The sequence below is a fragment of the Tinamus guttatus genome, unplaced genomic scaffold (genome assembly GCF_059628265.1).
Source record: "Tinamus guttatus ecotype Peru unplaced genomic scaffold, ASM5962826v1 Tinamus_guttatus_pri_ptg000194l, whole genome shotgun sequence".
NCBI lineage: Eukaryota > Metazoa > Chordata > Aves > Tinamiformes > Tinamidae > Tinamus > Tinamus guttatus.
In genome coordinates, this window is record NW_028288728.1 from 531,249 (window position 1) to 551,891 (window position 20,643).

Consider the following 20,643-nt stretch of genomic DNA (forward strand, 5'->3'; position numbering starts at 1 on the left):
GTGTGGCCAGAAGCAGCGACAGGGGCAGGTGCCAGCGCGGGTGTCACACAAGGCCACACGGCCCCCTCGGGCGGGGCTGGGCCGGGAGCTGCGGCGACCCCGCGGCGGCCTTGGGCGCCCGCCGGGGCGAACGGGCGAGGGCTGCGGAGGGGAGGCCGAGGCGGCTCCCCGGGACGGCGCTACCGGGGCCTCCCCGCGCGGGTCTCCAGGGCAACGGCGCGGGGCCAAGATGGCGGCGGGCGGGCGGGAAGGGAGGCGGAGGGGCCGCGCGGAAGATGGCGGCGGGCGAGGGCGGGGCGCGGCGGCGGGCGCCATGGCGGCTGCGCACACGTGGCCCCTCCTCCGCGGGCTGCGGGCGCTGCGGGAGCGCGGGCGGCACCGGCGGCGGCACCGGCGGCACCATGGGCGTCCATGTGGAGACCATCGCCCCCGGCGACGGTGAGCGCGGCCCCGGCCCGCCCGCCTGCCGCCGCCGCGGCCGCCCCGCTGACCCCCGCTCTGTGTCTCCCCGCAGGGCGGACGTTCCCCAAGCGCGGCCAGACCTGCGTGGTGCACTACACGGGTGAGCGCGGCGCCCGGCCCGGCCCGGTTCGGCCCGGCCGCCGGTGGGGAGGGCGCTCCGGCCCGGCCTGGCCGCGGGGAGATACGGCCGGGGGGGGCGGCCCCGACCTGCCCCTTCCACCCCCGGTTCCCTGGGGACAGCGGGGCTGGGGGGGGCGCGGGGGTGTCGGGCGGCCCCTGGGCAGTTTGGGGGTCCTGGGGGGAGGCTGTGGGGTTCAGTCTGGGCATCCCTGGGGGCTATGGGGGCCCCAGGCCTGTGGGGGGCTGCAGGTGTCCCACAGCGCTGGGTGCTGTCCCCATGGGGCTATTTGGGGGGTCTGGGTGTCCCTGTGGGGCTGGGAGCTGGCGCTGGGGGAGCTCTGGGTGTCCCTGGGGGCTGGGGAGGCTGTTCCTGTGGGGCTGGGTATTTCTGGGTGTTTCTGTGGGGCTGGGGAGGTTGTTCCTGTGGGGCTGGGTGTTTCTGAGTGTCCCTGGGGGGCTCTGGGTGTCTCTGTGGGCTGTTCTTGGGGGGACTTCGGAGCAAGGTCTGGCTATTCCCTCTGGAGCCACCGTGGAGGGGTCCTGGCCATCCCCAGGATACTCTGGGAGTTCCCGGCTCTCCCCCGAGCTCCCCGGGAAGGGGATGCCTGGCTGCCCCATGGGGCTCAGCCCAGGGGGATGCGGTGGTGCTCGGTTGTCCCCATGGGGCTGGTTTTCCCTGTTGCCCCAACGGTAACGAAGCGGGAGGGCCATTGGGCCCCTTGCACCGCTTCCTCCTGCCCTCTTCTCCCGGGAATGCCGGGAGACGGCCCAGGACGTCGGGAGCAATGGACTGCCCCATGCGGCGCGGGGTCCGGGTGCAGGATGTGGCCAGGCTCGCACTTCATGGGGGTCACGGTGACCCCATAAGCACAGAGCCGGGGACCCCGGGGCTGTGCGGGGCAGAGCTGAGATCCCGCACGCTCGGGGCTCCCATGGGGTGTCAGCGCCGGAGCTCAGAGCCGTCTCCCCTGCAGCGAGCGCCCGGGGAGGAGGTTTCGGTCACGGCAGAGCTGCCGTCTGGTCCCGCGTCCCTTCTCCCCGGTGTCATCCCTTGTGCCAAGGCTGCTTCCCACTACCAGGCGTTTTCGCAGCCAGTCCCCACACGGAGCGATGCTGCTGCATCCCTGTTCCCAGCTTTCTAGCGGGATGCTGGAAGGCGCGGGCTTGGCACAGGTAACGCAAGGTGCAGTTTAAGCTTTGCCCGAGCTATTTCAGTGCAGAGCTTCTCCGTGTGTGCTATATTCCAACAGCTTTCCTAGAGCTTCCGCAGTGGTAAAACATTGCGGCTGTGACCCTGAGGAATCATTCAGGGCCTGGAGGGACATGTCCAGGGCCCTGTGTCTCGGCCGACGGCGCTTTGCAGAGCGCCGGCTCCGCGTGTCGCTGCCGCGCGCCGGGACAAGGATGAGTCAACCCGTTTGTGGCCGGCTCTCCTCATAACCGATTCCAACTCATTTGCTTCCTGCCCCTGGTGCTCTCTGCTCTCCCTTTCCTCCTGGCTGGAGCCGGGTGGGATGGTGTGATCCAGAGGGCGGGGGGCCCAGGCGGCCCCTCCTGCCTCCCCATAGCGCTGCCCTTAACACCCGGACGGGCATCCGAGCCCGCTCCAGCGGGGCTGCCTGGTGGCTCCCTGTCCAGTCCATCTGCTTCTTTCCCCCCTCCTCCTCCCCTCGGTCCTTTTAATTCCGCCATCAGGAGGCAGAGGAAGCGGCTGGGGCTCTCCCGGGCCCTGTTTCCAGCCCGTTTCCTTCCAGGAGAACAAAGGCAGGGCTGGCAGCGCTCCGGCGGCGCCGCTCCGGGCCCTGCCGCGGCGGCTCTGCCGGGCACGGCCGCGCTCGCCGGCTCTCTGCACCGTGTCCCGGTGCCGGTCCCCATCCCGGCCCCGCTTCCAGCTGGGGGTCGCGGGAGCAGCAGCTGGAGAAGGCGCTGGCAGCAGCTCTTGACCTGCAGCTCCTCCGTCCTGGCTGCTTCGCGCCTTGCAGAGGGTGCTCTGCTCTTTGCGTTTTGGTTTTGCTCCTGGGTTTGCTCATCCCTTTGGCCCTTGCTGCCCTCAGCAGGGAGGTCTCTGGGCCCCGGCGGTGGCGATGGGGATGCTCTGCGGTGCCCGCGTGCCGCGTTCGCTGCCGGAGCCCTTCCCTGCTCACCCCGCCGCTCGCTAAGCTGTGCCCTGTGCAGGGAGAAGGGAAACTTGGTCTGAATAAGCCCTGGAAACGGCTGCTTTCCCCAGCCCTGCGGCTTTCTCGCCGGCGGTGGGAAACGCGCGGTGCTCCGCGCCGCTCCGAGGGCCCCAGCGGGAGCGCGGGCCCTGCCTGCCCTCCGTCTCCGTGCGAAGCGCGCCCGGAGCGGGCGCTGGGGAGCCGCAGCTCTCAGTGTGCTGCTCCCTAACGGGCACGCGGCCCTCGAGCTCTCGTGGAGCTCCGCTGAGCTACGGATTTGCCGTGACTCAATTGGAAAAAAAAAAAAAACAAAGCCATGTTTTCCCTCCTTCAGTAAAATGTGGTGACCTGAGGGACAAGGGTCGTTGGGAACCGGGTCGCTTGGCTGCTGCAGCTGGGGACGGCACCGAGAAACACGGAGGTGCTTGTTTGTTTTCAAGATCAAACCTTCCTAGCAGGCCTGGCCTGCGCTCGGAAGGGTGGCAGGGATTCGGAGGTCACCTGATGATTCCTTGTCCCCAGGCCGGACCGGTGGCCATGAGCCCAATGCTCTTGATGGGACATCGCGGCTCCGGCCTGAGGGAGGGAAGAGCGGGAGAGGAGGGAGCGCGGCGGGAGCGCTGATGCGGAGGGGCTTTGGGAAAGGCCCTGCGTGTGAAAGCTGTTGCAAAAGGCTGTTGGGGAAGCGAAATGCAGGGTGAAGTGCTCTTGCATATTGGGAACTGTCAGGGGTGATTGGAGCGGGATTGGAGCGTCGCTTTGGAGGTTAATAGCGGGGAACAGGGGTCTCGCAGCCCCTCATCTCTGTTGCCAAGAGCTTGGGCAGCGGGGAGGGAAAGTTGCCGTGCTGGGATCTGCCTCCTGCGCCTGGAGGAAGCGGCGGGAGGCCTTGCAGAGCCGAGTGGTTTCGGTGGCCGACCGGAGCGTTTCCGCGGAGCCCCGTCTGGGCTGGGCGGGAAGCGGCAGGCGAGTAGGTGTGGGCTGCGGGCGGCGGGCGGCGCGGGGCTCCTTGGCCTGCGCCCGGACACAGCCTCCCTCGGCGCCGCCGGCAGCGCCGAGCGCTCCGGGTGCTCCCGTCATCCCGGCTGCCGTGGGGCTGGTGGCCACGGGACGTTCGCTGCGAGGCCGCCGAGTGCTCCGAGGCTTCCGCACCTTCTCCCGCAGCCTCCACTCCCGGGCCGAGCCCCAGCCTCTCCCGGGAAGGGTCGGCACAGCCCTGCTCCAGCCGGCGCCGGCCGCGCGGGCCTGGCGGGATGCGAGCAGCGCCTCGGCCCCGGAGCTTGGATCCGCTTGGATTGCGGGGGGAGGTAGGATGCCATCTCAGCCGGGCAGCCCAGGCCTTGCACAGGGGCTTGGAGCACATCCTGGTCAGTCCCAGGATATCCGGGGGTGTCCCAGGATATCCGGGGGTATCCCAGGATCTTAGACGGGAAGGCTTTCCCACCCCGTCCCTGTGCAGCTGCACTGGAGGGTCTGCCCCAGGGCGCTCTGCTCCATTTCTGCCTCTCCTTGGGAAACCAGCTCCGCGCAGGAACCTCTTGGCCTCATCATGCAGCGGCCGCGCGGAGAAGGCGCCCTGAACAGCCCCGGATGGAGGCAGGGTGGATGGGACCCAAATTCCCGTCGGAAAACCCAAAGCTGCTGCTTGTTGAGAGGGCAGGGTCTGGTGGCCGCGGCGCACGGGAGGTGCCGGCAGCGCTGCCGGATCCCGGGAAGCTGCCGTCCCGCGGGCTCCTGGGGATGACGCCGGCAGCAGGGGAGGCAGCGGGATGTGTCACGGGCTCCCTTGGCCTCGGGTTATGTGCGGCTCTGGCGGGGCAGCCAGAGGAGGCTTCGCCTTGGCCGTAGCTTTGGGATCTCGTTGTCTCCCTGCTTGGGAACGGTTGCTCGTCCGTGTCCAGGGCTCACGACGGCTCCCGGGAGCCTCGAGGCGGAGCGGGGACGAGGATGCTGCTCCGAAGGCCGGCGCTGCTTCGTCTTCCCCTCGGCCGTGTCGCTGTCTGCAGCTTTTCCCTACGGTGCAGGGAGCACAAAGTCCTGTGGACCTGCCCGGAAGCGGGGCCGGCTCCCTGGGGGTGACCCCGATGTCCCTTTGGGCTGTGCGGTGGTGACTGCCCTCAGGGCTGGTGTGACAACTTAATCCCCACTAACCCCCTGTCCCAGGACTGGGGCACTGCCGGCTCTGGATTCGGGCAGGTCGGCTGTCCTGGGGTGGCCGGGAGCCAGGCGGGACACGGGCTCCTGTGTCCCCGGAGCCCTTGGAGCCCGGGGAAGCGCCCGCTCCCTCGTGCTGCTCCGCAGGCACCGCGCAGCGTTCGGGCCGGGGGCAGGAGCTGGCCATGAGGAGCGTGGGGACAGCAAGGACCTGCTGTGCCAGCAGCGCAGGGACCGCGAGCAGGAGTGATTCCTTTGAGGAGAGCGGGCCCGGAGGAGCGGGAATGGGCCTGGAGGAGTAGGATTGGGCACCTGGAAGGCGGGAAGGAGCGAGCGAGGTGTCTCTGTCTGGTGCTACCTGGTCATTGCGACACCTGCGGCTGCAGCGCCGGGGCCCGGCTGGTCCCTCGGCAGCGCCGGAGCCGGCTGCGCACCGGGAAGTTCATCCGGGAAGCGGGAAACGCGCAGACTCCCTGTTTATCATTCCAAAGTCCAGGGCTGTGCCGCCAGCGCGGAGCCGAGCTGGTGCCGATGGGCAGAGCTCAGGGTGCCGGGGGGCAGCTCTGGCAGGAGCAGATTGGCATTCCGTGGATTTGGATGCTTCATTCCACCCCTGCCAGCAGGGCCTGGCCTTGTCCCGGGCAGCCCCGTGTGGGCACCCTGGGGCCATGGGATGGAGCCCTTGGCCCTTGTCCTCTGGCAGGAATCGCGATGTGCTCCGAAGGCTCCCACGGCCTGAAGGGACGTCATGAGTCCGCGCTTATGGGCGCAGAAAGTCCTGCCCGGCCACGGTGCCGCTGCTCCAAGGGGGTGACTGTTTTCCATCCCTTTCTGCCCCATTTCCCCTCTCCCAGGCGTCCGCCCACATCCAGGTGCCCTTTCCCATCCCCGATGCCCGTGGGCTCGTGGCCCGCGTTGTCCTGGCCCGGGAGGCCGTGTGCGGTGCCCGCTGCGCGCGGGGCCTTTCCCCTGGCCCGTGGGCAGAGCCTCGCGGTGCAGAACCAGACGAGCGGCTCGTTTGCCAAGACTGCAGCCCTTTCCAACCGGGAAAACAGGTTCTTGGGCTTCTCGGGGAAGCGAGCAGCGTTTGCCGTGGAGTTGATCGTTGCCCTCATGAATTTCAATCTATTCCGTCACCGTCTGGTGCCACTGGCACCAGCTCTCCCTTTCTGCGGTCGGAGCCGCCGCAAACCAGCGATGAGGCCGAGGTTCCCTGCGGGGCAGGAGGACAGGGTGCGTGTGACACGGCGGGATCCCGTGACACGGCGGGATCCCGTGACATGGACAGATCCCGTGTCCCTCGCCGTGGCTGTGGGCTGCTCCGTGACGCCCGTGCGGGGCCAGCAAGGCGCCCTCGGAGCACCCTGCACCCGGCTTCCTATGCGGGGATGGCACTCGTGTCCCCGTCCTGTTGCTGTCCCCGAGCCACCGGCCCGGACACAGCTTGGGCTCCCGCTCGGCATGTCCCTGCGTGGGCCCGGCTCCAAGCAGCGCTGCCTGTTGTCCCATGGCCAAGCTCTCCTTGCGGAGCTGCTGCTCCTATAAGGCAGCTCCGCTCCGGGATTCCCCAAGAAGGTCACACAGGGAGCAAGGGAGGGACCCCGGAGCGGGGAGGGAATTCCTGCTTTGCTCCCGTTGGGGGTTATATTTAGCCTGGCGGCTCCGGCCCTGCTCAGCCCTCGTCATGACCGTGTGCGCGGAACGGGGCTGCCTTGGGCATGAGCGTGTCCAGCGATCGGCGCCGCCTCTCCTGGTGATTCCCAGGCACGAGGGTGGTTTGGCTGGGGACCAGCGGGGCCGCGGAAGCGCCGGCAGCCCTGGGCTGGCCACCACCTCCTGGCCTTTTGCCCTGTGTGCGCGGGGATGCGAACCTGGAGAGCCTTTCCCACCGGGATACAGCCCGGCTGTGGGATTCCGAGCAGGAGTTGGCATCTCCTGGTGCCCGCAGAGGGACGGGATCATCCCGGGAAGCGCCAGGCCTGGGCCTGCTGCTGGGAGCAGGCTCCGTGCCAACGCCTCGCGTTGGAGCCTCCAGCCGGGCACGGTGCCTTGTCCCTCTGCCGCTTCCCTCCTGTGGCAGCCGGGCCCTTCTCCCTGCGTCAAAGATCAAGGGGGAAAGGTCCCCCCGTGCCAGGGCGGCTCCCGCTCTCCGCAGGTGCCAGTCGGGGTTTTCCCCGCAGGTCCGTCCCGTTTGGGCAGCAGGGAGCAACGGGCACCTGAGCGCAGTGACTCAGGGCCGCGTGCGCCCACGGGGACGGTGACGCGCTGCCCGTCCCTGCGCCCGGCCGCCGCGCGCGCCCCGACCTGCCCCTTCTCTCCGCAGGGATGCTGGAGGACGGGAAGAAGTTCGACTCCTCCCGCGACAGGAATAAACCCTTCAAGTTCGTGATGGGCAAGCAGGAGGTGATCCGCGGCTGGGAGGAAGGAGTTGCCCAGGTGCCCGCGGCGGCTCCGTGTCTCTCCCTGCCGGCGCGGGCAGCTCTTCTCCTTTTTCCTTGTGTTTCCCACCCCTCGGTGCCGTGGGTGAGAGCATCCCCGGCTGCGTCGCCGCCTGCCAGATGGCCAGAACGGAGCCGGCCAGGCCCCGGCAGCAGCTCCGGCGCGGCGGTGACTCCGCGGGGACGTTTGGGCGCCGAGTCAGCGCAGGGAGCCCATGCGCGGCCGGGCCGCTCTGCGCGTGCCTGGCGCCGGTTCCGCACCGGAGCGCACGGAGACGGGTCCCAGGGCACGGCCTGGCAGCCCCGGCGCTCCTGGTGCAGGACGTTCCCGGCCCTGCTCCCCTGCCGATCTCCTCCTTTTCCAGCCTCCTCCTGGTGTTCCTCCCGTTGCCCTCCTGTCCCTCGGGCAGCCCGTGGGACCCGCGCCCTCCGCGGGGATGGCAGGGACGGCTCCGTGTCCCTGCTCCCGCCCGGTGTCCGCCTGTCTCTGACGTGTGTGTGTGTCTCTCCCTGCTCCCAGATGAGCGTTGGTCAGAGGGCGAAGATGACCATCTCCCCAGACTACGCGTACGGCTCCACCGGCCACCCAGGGATCATCCCCCCAAACGCCACTCTAATCTTCGACGTGGAGCTCATGAAGTTGGAATGACCTTCCCCGACCCCCCGCCCTCGGGTAAGGAGGGAGAAGCCCCTGCGGGCGCTCAGCGTTTCCTAGGGCCCCTCTCCTTGGCCTCGGGCCACCATGGGGAGCCCCAATGGAGCGGGCGGTTCTTGGGGTGCGTGGGATGGATGGGGCTGCTGGCCAGACCGCTGCCTTCGGGACATGGGTGGTTTGGGGAGCACTGGGCACCTGCACAAGGCCAATTTCCCCCCTCCTTGGGGCTGGAATTTGACTCTGAGGGCGCCGCGCGGTTTCTGATGGAAATGCTTCCCGAGGCCGCTCCATGGCGAGGCTGCCGCTGTCCCGGCCGGCCGCTTCCTCACGGAGCCTCTCTTCTCTCCCGAGCAGGTTTGGCACATGGAGGAATCCAGAATCTCAGCTTCAAGAAGAATGCACATGACTTTGTACGGAGCTTTTCCCGATATTCCACTACACTCATTGTATAACCTTACACCTTGATTGAATGCCTTTGGTCACTAAGCTTTGCGTCTGACTCTTCCTCCTTGTATCGTGTTTTTATGTCTTTTTAAACTATACGCCGTAAACCTCAACTCTTTTTTGGGTCAAATTCTTACTCTTATTTTTGTTCCAGGTGTAGACTACATTTTACCAGTAGTATGCAGGTGGCCTGACCTTAGATAGGAGTTGTTTGAACAAAAGGCAACCTGCTAGTTAATTGTTTTTGGTGCCGACCTCTCTGGTGTATTAAAACCATAAATTGCTGCTGCTGCAAAAGCCATAGCAGAGTGAGGTTGTAGAGGCCGGATGGATGCGGAGAGCAAAGCAGCGCTCGGATCGGGTGCGAGTTCCCGGGGCCGTGAGGAAGCCGCTGCTCCCTCCTTTGCTCTCCCTGCCCTTGGCCTCGCGGGGTCCCTGCGCCCGCCTGCGTTGGGGTTTGTGGAGATGGTTTTCGCTTTAGCCGTCGGAGCTCCGCGACTCCCTTGGAATTCCAGAACTCGCTCGGAGCTTTCCCTAGGAGAGCCAAGGAAAGGCAAGAGGAAGGCGCTGTCCCCCGGGGAGGCGCGGGGCCGCGGCGGGAGAGCGCAGGAGGAAAGGTCCCTGCTCTGCCCTGCTTGGAAGGAGGCGGCAGCGCCCGGTGTCCCCGCTGTGCCCGTGCCCGGCCGCTCTGCCCGCCGCCTGATGCTGGTCATCGCCTGCTCCCCCGCTGCCGCCCTCTGCGCCCCGCTCTGCCCCGCGTAGTGATTTGGTAAGAGAAATTGCCGCTCTTCACTTCCCTCTCCACCGCATAAAGGTATCAAGTTTTATTATTGCAATAAAAGTGCTTTATGCTGGCTTTTCTCAACTCTGTGTGCTGGAGGTTTTTCCCTCGCTTGCCTGCGGCTCCGGGTGCCGGCGCTGAGGATGCTCCGGATGCGCCCGGCCCCACGGGGCTTTGCCGCGGTCTGGCCACCTTCACCGACTCATCCTACCACAAAGTCATTAAGTGGCTTCTGGTGTCACTGTGCAGAGCCCTTCCCTGGGGTTTCTGCCTCTCTGTCCAGGGCGAGAGCAGAACCCAGGGCCGGCGGTGCCACGTGTGCAACATCCCTCAGCAGCTGGTGGGGACAGGTCAGCGCAGCCCGGGGTGGAAAATGGGGAAATTTCGGCACTTTCGTAGTGTCCTGGGTGCCTCCTTGGATGTGCAGGGACCTTTTCTCCAGACAAACCCCCCTTCGTGCAGTTGGCCATGCCTGGGATCCTCCTTGCCACCATGGGGCCGTGTTGGTGGCCCTGGGGCTGCCATGCTGACGGGTCCGGGCTGTTTCGCTGCTCGTGGTCTGGATGCTCCGTAGTCATCACGACTTGGGGTGTCCTCATCAGGGAGAGTCCAGCTCAGTGCCCAGGCTGCTCTGCAGGGAACGGGATCCGTGTTTTGCATTCAAGGCTCCAGGGGGATAGGAGGAGGCTGAAAAGCCTCTGCAGGTTGGGCTGCCGCTGTCTGGGCTCCCGGGCTTGGCTGCAGCTGCACGGATGTTCCCACGGGTCCGGCCTGGTGCTGTGCGATCCCTGCTGCTCCACAGGGATCAGAGCTGCCCTCGGGCACCTGCTCAGTGCAAAAACCAGTGCTCGGCTGCTGCGGGTTTGCTCTGAGATCTGCTCACGGGTGCTGGTGCTGCCTGGGCTCAGTGGGCCCTTTCATCCCGTCTCTGGGGCCGTGAGGACGGGACGCAGCTGGAAGGTGCCCGTGTGTGTGGGCGAGCGGGTCCCCGCGCCCCACGCGCGCGCCCTGCCCGGCTCCAGCACCAGGGTGGCCAGAGGAGGGTGATTTCCCACGGCCGCAGCCCATCCCCTCCCTGTGCTCGCTCTGTGCCCTGGTTCTTTGCCGCCGGGCTGGGCTGCTCCTGGGCAGCTAAAAATACCACGGGTAAATAAATAACTCGCTTCCTGCTGGCCTGGCACAGCGAGCGGTAGCGCCGGGACGTGCCCAGCCGCGTGCCAGCGGCTCCCGGCTTGTGTGTCCCTTCTGCTGCATGTGGGACCTGCTCCCTCACCCCGCGCGACGGTGCCAGGAACGGGGCATCGCGGTGGTGCCAAGAATGGGGCATCGTGGTGGTGCCAGGAACGGGCCGGGCAGTGGTGCCAGGAACAGGGTATCACGATGGTGCCAGGGACAGGGTGCGCGGTGGCCCTGCCAGCCCCGCGGGGCTCCACACACCTGGCATCACCCCGGGCTGGAGCCACGCGGAGGGCGAGATGCCTTGGGGCACGTCTGGGCGCCCAGAGGGGACGTCGCAGCGGGACAAGGGCTGTGGCAGGTGCTGGGGACCGTCACACTGGAGCAGGGTCCCTGGGGAGCCAGGTCCTGTGGGGGGGCATCTCCATCCTTATGGAAAACCATCCCCATGTCCCCATCCCCATGTCCCCATCCCCATCAGCTCCTCAGCGTGGCCAGGCCTTCTCCCACCGCTCCGGCCCAGCTTCCTCTTCCTCCTCCTCCTTCCTCCTCCTCCTCCTCACCTGTGCGGCAGCCCTGGCCCCTCCCCAGCTGCTGCATCCGGATAAAGCCGCGGGCTCGGAGCAAAGGGCAACGCCGGAGCCGGGAGCAGCCTGCAGGTGAGTCCTGCCGGGGCCGCGATGCCACCCCATGTCCTTACCCTGTGTCCCCGTCCCTTCTCCACCCGGTGTCCTCATCCCTCTGTGTCCCTGCGGTGCCTGCAGTCTGTCCCCATCAGGGTGACCCTTGGCACCAGGTGCCCGAAGGGGGACGGGGGCTCCGGGCAGCTCTGGCTGCCGCTCCTGGGCAGGGGAAGCCGACAAGGAGCCGGGATGGGGGTTTTGCTCCCGCCGCTGCCGGGGGATGTGGGATGCGGCGACGCGCGATCACCTGCATCCGCCCTGTCCCAACGTGCCGGGAAGCGGCGGAGGCGGCAGCCCGTGACAGTGACGCTGCTCTGAGTCACGTCCCGTGCGGTGCAGCCCGTCCCGGGGTCCGTCCCGGGGCCTGTCCCGAGGCCGCAGCTCCCGGGCATGGAGCGTCACGGCCCCCGAGCCCCTGACCCGCCCCCGCCTCGTCCCCAGGAGCGGCCTCAGGACGCAGCGATGGCGACTCTGTACCCCTCCCTCGAGGACATGAAGGGCCACCAGCTCCTGGAGGTGAGCGCGGCCGCCGCGCGTCCCCCCGCCCGTGTCCCCGGCGGCGCGTGGCCTCCAGCACCGTCTCTCTCCCCAGGCGCAGGCCCGCGCCGGCCTCCACACGCCTCCCACGGCGCCCGTCACGGAGAAGCCCAATCTCCCCCCCGGCGCCGGTAAATTGGCCGTGGGATCGCGCGGGAGCGGGGGGACGCGCACCGGGCAGGGCGGCAGCGCCCGGCTGAGCCCTCGCAACTCGGTGCATGGGCCGGGCTGCCCGGCGTGGTGTCCCCATGCTGAGCTGGGCTGTGCCCGCAGCGGCGCCCGCACTCTACCCCGACCTGGCCGCGCTCGACGACTACATGGGCCTGGCGCTGAGCAGCGAGGACGTGCAGAGGAGCCTGGTCCCGGCCGGCGCTGCCGTAGGTACCGGTGCCGCCGTAAGTACCGGCACCGCGCGGGGAGGGGGGCCCCGGCCCCGGCGCCTCGTGACGCCGCTGCCGGCTCTGCCACAGGCGCTGGTGGCTGCAGCCCCGGGGCAGCTGGTGGCCCCGCTGAGCGGCGGCGACGCGGGGCTGCGGCGCGCGGCCATCAAGCCGGGGCTGCGCGAGATCCATCTCTGCAAGGACGAGCGGGGCAAGACGGGGCTCAAGCTCAAGAACATCGACCAGGTGAGCGGAGCCGGGGACTGGCGCCAGGGGACCCGGCCCCGGTGCGTCCCCCACAGTGCCACCGCTGCGTCCTCGTCCCCAGGGCATCTTCGTGCAGCTGGTGAAGGCGAACTCGCCGGCGGCGCTCGTGGGGCTGCGCTTCGGCGACCAGGTGCTGCAGCTGGACGGGCGGAGCTGCGCGGGCTGGAGCAGCGACAAGGCGCAGCGCGCGCTGCGCAAGGCCTCGCCCGAGAAGATCGTCATGGTGGTGCGGGACAGGTGAGCGGCCGCGGGGACGGGGACGGCCGGATGGGGCCGCACTGAACCCCCGTCCCGTCGCTTCAGGCCCTTCCAGCGCACCGTGACCGTGCACAAGGACAGCAACGGGAACGTGGGCTTCGTGGTGAAGAAGGGGCAGATCGTGTCGCTGAGCAAGGACGGCTCTGCTGCCCGCAACGGCCTCCTCACCCACCACTACATCTGCGAGGTCAACGGGCAGAACGTCATCGGGCTCAAGGTAGGGGCAGCGCAGGAGGTGCATGATGTTGCATGGGATGATGCGTGTGATGATGCGCAGGATGAGTGCAATGGTGCATGCGATGTGCGTGATGATGCATGGGGTGACGCATGGGATGATGCATGGGATGCATAGGATGATGCATGGGATGCGCAGGGTGATGCATGGGATAATGCGCGGGATGCATGGGATGATGCGTGGGATGCACAGGATGATGCATGGGATGATGCGTGGGATGCACAGGATGATGCACGGGATGTGCAGGGTGATGCACGGGATGATGCGCGGGATGACACACGCGATACTCGCAGACGGGAGTGGGTGCCCACCCTAAGCGATGCCCCAAACGCGCCCCCCGTCTCCCCCCCAGGGTAAGCAGCTGCAGCAGGTGCTGGCGGGCGCCGGGCGCATCGTCACGCTCACCATCATCCCCGCCGTCATCTACGAGCACATGGTGAAGCGGTGAGTGCGGCGGCACCGCGGCCCCTGGTCCCCGACCCCCGGGCCCTCGCCCACCGCATCCCTCTCCGCAGGCTCTCGCCGGCGCAGGCCAAGACGGCCATGGACCGCTCCATCCCGGACCTCTGAGCGCCGGCACCGCCGCGTCCCGCTGTCCCCCGCGGACGCTCCAGCGCAAGCAGACACAGACCCAGCGACGTTTATTACGGCCACCACAGACAGCAGTTACAGGACAGCGGCAACGGGAGAATGGCGGTTACAGAGGCTCGACGTCTGTATTTAAAAAATATATATTGTATAGATCTTTGTCTCTGAAATAAAGTCGTTATTACACTGACTCCTGGGCAAAGCGCGGGAGAGTCTCAGAGCACACGGGGCCACGAGGACAGTGCAGGCGCGAGGCCGACTCCGCTCCTCCTCCTCCTCCTCCTCGCCGCCGCGAAGGCCATGGGGCCGGGGGGGCACCCGCCCCAGCGCTCGTGGGGACAGACAGGACGTGGTGCCCGAGGGGACAGCAGGGGTGCCGGGCCATAAACCTGGTCAGTTCAAGGCGCGAAGAAGCCGCAGACATTCAGGTGCAGGGCCGGGGGGCCCCCGCCTCCCCCATCGCACCCCCGGCTCATCAATCTTTGCTGTCTTTGCTATTTTTTGTTTAAAGAAAAGGCCTTTTCCACGGGCAGAGCAGGGCATGGGCCGGGGCCGCCCCCCCCAACCAAGGCAGCTCCGTGGGGCAGGAGAGCCGGAGCCTGGGGCCCTGCGGCCGCCCCGGCTCCACCGCCGTTGGGAAGGACCGAAAAGAAGAAAAGGAAAGAAAGAAAAGTGAACATAGTGCAGAGCAGCTAGGGATGGTGCCGGCGCCCGGCCCCGTGCCGGGGAGCCACTGCCGGCCGAGCCGCGCGTGAGGTATATCCGAGACCACCGGGCCGGGGACCGGGTGCCCGGGCTGGAGCAGGGGCGGCTCAGCCGTGCCCGCAGCCTCCCGCGGGCGCGCGGAGCGCCCGGAGCGCGCGGCGGGCGCTACAATCAGCGGTCGGGGCGGCGGGGGCGGCGGGCGCGGGGCGCTCAGGGCTGGGAGCCGGCGGGGCCCACGGAGCGGCAGCTGATGCGGCGGATGGAGTGCAGGGCCACGGTGCAGCAGCCGCGCAGCAGCGAGCTGATGTTGTAGATGGGCTGGCCCTGGCGCCGCTGCGAGCGGCACAGCCAGGCCACCGTGGGCACGGCCGGCACCACCACGGCCAGCAGATCCACGATGAAGTGGCGGCTCCAGTAGCTCTTGGAGGCGGCGGGCTCGCCGCCCGCCTCCGCCTCCTCCTCAGGCGCGCACGCGATGGCCACGGCGGCGCCGCGCGGCTGGCGCACGGCGGGCGAGCTGTCCTCGGCCGCGGCGCCCTCGGCGCCGGCGGGCAGCAGCTCCTCGGCGTCGGACGCCCACGCCGAGGTGGGGCTGCCCAGGCTGCACGCCTGCGAGTGCATCACCTTCTCGAGCAGCGTGTCCAGGTCGGGCTGGCCGTGCGCGAAGTCCGTCTGGATGGCGCGCTCCTGCATGCAGCTCGCCTGCACGGCCGCCTCCACGCCGCCCGCGCGCCCCAGCAGCTTCTCGTAGGTGCAGCTGGCGGGGAGCCGCGCCGGGGGCTCGGGCCAGTCCGTGCGGCTCGGCGCCTCGTCGGCGTTGCCGAAGCCGCTGTCGGCGCCCTCGTCCACCGAGATGGTCTGGGAGCCGCCGCCGTTGCGCTCGCCGGCCGCCTGGTCGCTCAGCTTGGTGTACGTGGAGCTGCGCGTGAGCGAGCGCGCGGGGGAGCCCCCGGCCGACTCGCCGGCGCCCTCCTCCTTGGGCGCCCCGTTCTGCGCCAGCTCCATGCTGTGCAGCAGCGTCTCCAGCTTCTTGTTCTGGATGTTGATGTCCACGAAGTACTTCTGGAGCCCTTTGTCCTTCTCCAGGAGGTTGTTCTTCACCGTGTCGATGACCTGCTTGAGCTGCTTGATCTCCTTGCGGGCCTCCTTGAGCGCCAGCTGGGCCTCCACGCGGTGACACTCCTCCTCGATCCAGTCCTCCTGCATCCGCGACAGCTGCGTCTTCAGGTCCTCAATCTCAGCATCCCTGCAAGAGACAGGGACAGTCATGGCCTCTCCCTGTCACTTGCCCCAGCCCTGCCCTTTGAGGCTCATGCAGGGCTAACTGGTGGCTCCTGTTTTCCAGCCCCCTTCTAAACCCGTGGCTGGGACTGGATGCTCCAGAGGGCTCCAGCCCCATCCCAGCTGTGTCTCCCTCTGGCTGAGGCCGTTACACAAGGATGTGTCTACGCTCACAAGGAGCTGACAGAGATTTAGCCCCTCGAGGTACCCGTGCTGGGGACGTGGTGACAAGAGGAGCACGAGGAGAGGCCGACCGGCCCCAGACAGGGTGGGAAGGCGGGCACAGAGACACGGCGCCCAGCCCCGCCATCGCCCCACGACACTCGCAGCCGGGCACGTGCCAACCCGAGGGCGGGAAACGAGAGCATCCCAAGGGACAACCACCCTGCGACACCTAAGGCCTCTGGTGACATCTCCAGGGCAGGTTCCCCCCAGCCGCGCGCGGGCCCCCTTGGCAGTCCCTGCGTGTGGGACCCAGCGCGCGTCCCGCTGCTCACCGGTCCTGCAGGCGCTCCTGCGTGTCCCGGAGGCGCGCGCGCAGGTGCCGGATGCAGACCTCCTTCTGCTGCAGCGGCGTCAGGTACTGCTCCGGCGTGGGCGGCTTGATGCCGTGGTTGTCGCTGCACAGGTTGTACTTGACCGGACGCCTGCGGGGACACGGCCGTGAGCGGCGTCCCGCATGAGCTCGACAGGGACGCGGGCCTAAGCGGGCACCGCTCCCCCGAGAGGCGCGATGGGAGGAAGATGAGGCAGGGGACGCTTAGGGCTGCTGCATGGCCGGAGGAAGAGGAGCCTCGGCAGCGCTGCCGCAGGGAACTGCTGCACACTGGGAGCCTCCTGGATTAACACCACGAGCCTCCTGGCTCCATGGCAGGAGGGGTTGGGGCAGATGCAGCGGGGGCAGCAGGAGAAGCAAAGGGTGAGCGGGATGGGGCAGAGCGTGGCTGCTCCCGGGGTGCACGGCCGGGCTGGCCAGGGAGCGGTGTGAGCGCCCGGGGCACTGCAGCGCAGCACGGCACGAACCTCCTGTGCATGCAGCAGGGTGGCCCAAACTGTGTGCATTGCGGCAGGGTGTCCCCAAACCCTGTGCACTGCAGCAGGGTGACCCGAACTGTGTGCATGGTGGTAGGGTGACCCAAACCCTGTGCATGCAGCAGGGTGGCCCAAACCGTGTGCATTGCGGCAGGGTGTCCCCAAACCCTGTGCATGCAGCAGGGTGGCCCAAACCGTGTGCATTGCGGCAGGGTGTCCCCAAACCCTGTGCACTGCAGCAGGGTGACCTGAACTGTGTGCATGGTGGTAGGATGACCCAAACGCTGCGCATTGCAGCAGGGCGTCCCCAAACTCTGTGCATTGTAGCCGGATTGTCCCTTGCAGCAGGGTCAACGGGCCGCCCGGCACTGCGGTGGGACAGCCCAGCAGCCCCAGCTCCCTCCTTGCTGGAGCCATGAGCAACAAATTGGGAGCAGCCGGGCAGGACGAGGGCTCTCGTGTCCCCATCAGCAGCAGGACGGCTGCTGGGCCCTGCGCCTGCGCATCTGGGCACCAGCCACGGGCTTCCCTCGGGACCACGGGAGTCAGTGTCACCTCTGGGAGCTGGAAGTTGGCTCGGGGACAGGCGGGAGCAGCCCCCAGCGGGGGACAGGCCTGTCCGCAGCCCGAGCTGCCCAGGGCAGCGGCGCGGTGGCCGCGGGGACCGGGCTGCAGTGGGTGAGAGCCAAGCAGCCGCCGGCTCTTGCCGCGTGCTCCCCAGGCAGTGCAGAGGGAGGAAGCAACTGCCAAGCGCTTTGCCAGGGCATCCTGCATCCCGAGGGGCACGGGAGCGCTCCAAGGGGTGCCACGGTGCAGGCAGTGACACATGCAGCGTGCATGACACGGCAGGGACAGTGACAGTGACAGCGGGGACAGGGAGTCCCGCTCGGAGACACGGAGGGGAAAGACAGGACAGGGGTGGCGCAGGGGCTTGGAGGCGGCTCGGGGGGATCTGGCAGGACACGGCGGCAGCCCCCGGCCCCGCGCGCTGCCCCGCGTTACCTTGGCGTGGGGCTGCTGTCGCTGCCCTTGCAGGAGCCTGAGTTGCTGCTGCTGCTCAGCGAGGAGGTGCCGTACGTGTCCCTCCCGGGCGGCGAGGGGCGCCTGGAGGCAGGGAGAAGAGGCTGTGTCTCGGGCCGCGGGGCGGAGGCCGCCGAAGACTTAAAGAAGGAGGCCAAGCCACTGCGTCCATAAACCCCGCGGCTGCCGCCGCCACACCGGAACACACAGGACAAGGGGACAAAACAGACAGGGGGATCAAAGTGGCACGGCCACGGCCGTCTGCAACAGGCTGCGCGCGCCCCCCGCGCCCCAGCAGCACAAGCAGCGCGAGCAGGGGAAGAAACGGGGGGTTATCACAGTTATCGCTGCGAGGAGGGTCCCAGGGGGCGGACGGGAGGGATGGGGGTCTCCAGCAGCACCGCCCCCCGTGGGATGGATCCCGGTTCCCGGGTGCTCGTATTCACCTGCGCGAGCTGGTGGAGGAGCGGCGGCCTCCGGGCACGGACATGGCCGCGGCGCCGCAGGGCCCGGCCCTGCCGACGGCTGCTGCTTCCACTGCGGGGAGAGCAAGAGAAGGAGGTGAAGACGGGGAAGCAGGGACAGGACGCGCCGGCCGGAGACATCAGTTTGGAGCACGGGGCACAGGCTGCTGCTGGGGGACACACAAAGGGCGCACGGAGTGCGCGGGAGGAGGAGGCCTACGGCAGAGCAGCCCTTTACCCACAGCAGCCACCGGGACAGAACATGGACCGGACCATGGGGCCCTGGCACCTGACTCCAGGCACCACCATGGCCATCCAAGCCCTGGGCATTTTACGGGGTTGCATTTTATTAAGGAAATACCAAACACCCCTTGGCCAGTGACACCAGGTATCAAGCACAGGTCCAGGCGAGATGCTGCATGATGCTCTGGAAAGGAACGGATCTCATTTTCCTCTAAATAAACAGGCTGGATCCAGAGACCTGCAGTTGTCTGGAGCCGCTCGAGCAGCATCAGCCCCAGGTCCATGCGGGGACACGGAGCGCTGCAGAGCGCGGGGACACGCGCGGGGACGACCGCGCGGCGCCCGCTGCTCCCTGCGCGGAGGGGCCGAGAGGAGCCGGGCGGGGGCCGCGCCGGGGCGGGAGCTGCCGCATGGGCCGCGCACGGGGCTGCGAGCGGCGCCGGGGCCGCTGCCGCACCGTGAATCAGCATGTGCTGCAGAGCGGCAGCGCCGCCGGGCGCCGCGGGGCCATCCCTGTCCCCCGGGGCCATCCCTGTCCCTCAGGCAGGTGCTGCAGGTCTGGGAATGGTGGGAATGTCGTGCAGCCTCCACCCTGGCGCTGGCAAAGTGCCACAGAAAGGGAGCGCGGGGGCTGCCCCCTGCTCTGTGATCCCAGTGGCTTTGGGAAGCGGCCGCACACGCTGCGGTGCCCCCCACTCCGCAGGGTCCCCGTCCCCCCATGCCAGGCTCGGTTTGAACCCCCTGTAATAAATCATCATTATCTTTTATCTGCAGGAACCTCTGGGTTATTTCCATCTCCCCAAAGCCTCCCTGTGCCCAAGGGCTGCCAAGGAAGGTGGTGTTGGGACAGACTTAGCGTCAAAGCTAAAACCCCCGTGGCCGCACGGCGCATCGTGACACTGCGCAGCGCAGTGCAGCTGTGCCCTCGGCCGGGCGCCCACGGAGGGGCCACTGCCCCGGAATCTGGGCAGAAATTATGGAATTTATAGCAGAAGGGACATGACAGCATGAGGAGAGCTGGGATTATCTTATCCCACCTGAGGAGCAAGGAAGGAATAAGCAGCAATGACTTTCCATACGCTCAGTCCCAAATCCATGCTCTGGGCAGAGGACAGAGACTCTCCTGGTTTTACAGGGACACAGATTCCCGGGGGCTCTTTGCTCTGTACATGCTCTTGGGGTGGACAAGCAACGATAGATGGGAGCTCCTGAAAATCACCTCCATTTTGCTGTCTGGCGGGACGTTTCCCCACGTCCTGGATGGGATTTGCAGGATGCTCCTGCAGACACCGTCCCCAGATAAGTAACCGAGTCCCCCCACACTCGGCGTGCTCTCCAGCGAGAAGCACGAGGGCAGCTGTGGGCTGCCGCAGGGAGGGCCGGGAAGCAGCCAGGAGCAGGGCAGAAAAAGGCAGGAAAACCTCTGCTAGCCAAGGGAGCAAAGCTGCAAGGACAGACAAGAACTGCCCCAAAACAACTGGGTGGAGAGCAGGAATGGACCCCCAGGCCTGGGGCGGGTGCAGAGCCCAGTGCCTGGTCGGCAGAGCCGGGTCGTGCCGAGGATGAACAGGAGGAGCATGAGGATCCGGGCAGGCCCGGGAAGGCAGCGATGCTGCCAGGACTCATGGACTCATTCCCCGCATGGCAATTCCTCGCTGGTTTAACAGGCTGCTGTGGATCCCGGAGTTCCGGCACGAGCCCTGTGCACGGGGGGCTCTGGCCCTTGCGGCTGCAGGAGTCTCCTGCAGCTCCTCGGCTCCGTGAGCCCCGTCCCGCTGAGCCTGGGGCTCAGCCCATCGCTGCCTTCGCTTCCCTGGCCCGTGGATTCAGTTCCCCTTGGCAGGCTGGAGGTCCCGGTGTCCTCATGGAGATCCAAGGATGCAGTCGGTTTCTTCCCCTTGGTTTTACTCCTCTGCAGAGCAAGCCCTGTGCGGGGCACCTTGCAGGATGCAGGGAAAGCACGGAGGAGAAGAACCCCATCTGCGCCCTGCAGAGCGGACGACCAGGACGTCACGCTGTGTGGCAGCCACTGTGGCACGGCCCCGGGGCCACAACGGCCCCGCACCGCAGGGAGCAGGACGAGGACGGTCCCCTCTGCCACCTCCACTGTGCGCATCACGGTGGGAGTCCAAACCGGGCCCCTTGCCTGGCTGGGCACGTCCCCAGTGAGCGGGACGCGGTGGCAGCGCGGGGCCGGCCTCGCTGATGCGCGGGTCCAGCTTTGCTGCAGTCAACAAGCGGCAACGGTGCTTAGCGCAGCAGAGCTCGCCCGGGCGCGCTGCCGAACAAAAGAAACAGCCCTTGTGAAGGAAGCATCCAGAGCGGCGGCGAGAGGCCGATAGCACAAGGCAGGACACAGCACGAGCCGGGCGCCACCGGGAGCTGCAAACCTTCCTGCCCGGCGTGATCTTCCCTAGCCGCTCGCCCCGCGCTCTCCATCTCCTCCCGGGCACGCGGCAGCGCTCGGTGCCAGCGCCGGGCCGATCCGCACGGCTGCTCCTCCGGCAGGCCGGGCCGCGAGCTCCGGGAGCCTCCGCTCCTCCTCGGCTCTTCCCGCAGGAGGG

At 67.8% G+C, this 20,643-nt stretch overlaps 3 protein-coding genes across 3 annotated transcripts; 2 read left to right on the forward strand and 1 right to left on the reverse strand.

The window, feature by feature from the left end:
• Positions 1–318: 318 nt before the first annotated feature.
• FKBP1A (FKBP prolyl isomerase 1A) lies at positions 319–8,471 on the forward strand. Its single transcript, XM_088523556.1, has 5 exons — positions 319–438; positions 515–562; positions 7,216–7,328; positions 7,851–8,003; positions 8,340–8,471. The coding sequence occupies exons 1-4, from the start codon at positions 402–404 to the stop codon at positions 7,977–7,979; spliced, it is 327 nt and encodes a 108-aa protein (XP_088379682.1). The 5' UTR covers positions 319–401; the 3' UTR covers positions 7,980–8,003; positions 8,340–8,471.
• A 2,560-nt stretch (positions 8,472–11,031) lies between these two features.
• Positions 11,032–13,533, forward strand: SDCBP2 (syndecan binding protein 2). The gene is made up of 9 exons (XM_088523560.1): positions 11,032–11,045; positions 11,523–11,585; positions 11,662–11,756; positions 11,863–11,993; positions 12,093–12,232; positions 12,315–12,490; positions 12,557–12,728; positions 13,099–13,190; positions 13,262–13,533. The coding sequence occupies exons 2-9, from the start codon at positions 11,532–11,534 to the stop codon at positions 13,314–13,316; spliced, it is 915 nt and encodes a 304-aa protein (XP_088379686.1). The 5' UTR covers positions 11,032–11,045; positions 11,523–11,531; the 3' UTR covers positions 13,317–13,533.
• Positions 13,534–14,198: 665 nt separating this feature from the next.
• SNPH (syntaphilin) lies at positions 14,199–17,884 on the reverse strand. Its single transcript, XM_088523548.1, has 4 exons — positions 17,819–17,884; positions 17,355–17,555; positions 15,818–15,967; positions 14,199–15,285 (listed from the first exon to the last, which is right to left on the reverse strand). The coding sequence occupies exons 1-4, from the start codon at positions 17,860–17,862 to the stop codon at positions 14,250–14,252; spliced, it is 1,431 nt and encodes a 476-aa protein (XP_088379674.1). The 5' UTR covers positions 17,863–17,884; the 3' UTR covers positions 14,199–14,249.
• Between the last annotated feature and the right edge of the window lie 2,759 nt (positions 17,885–20,643).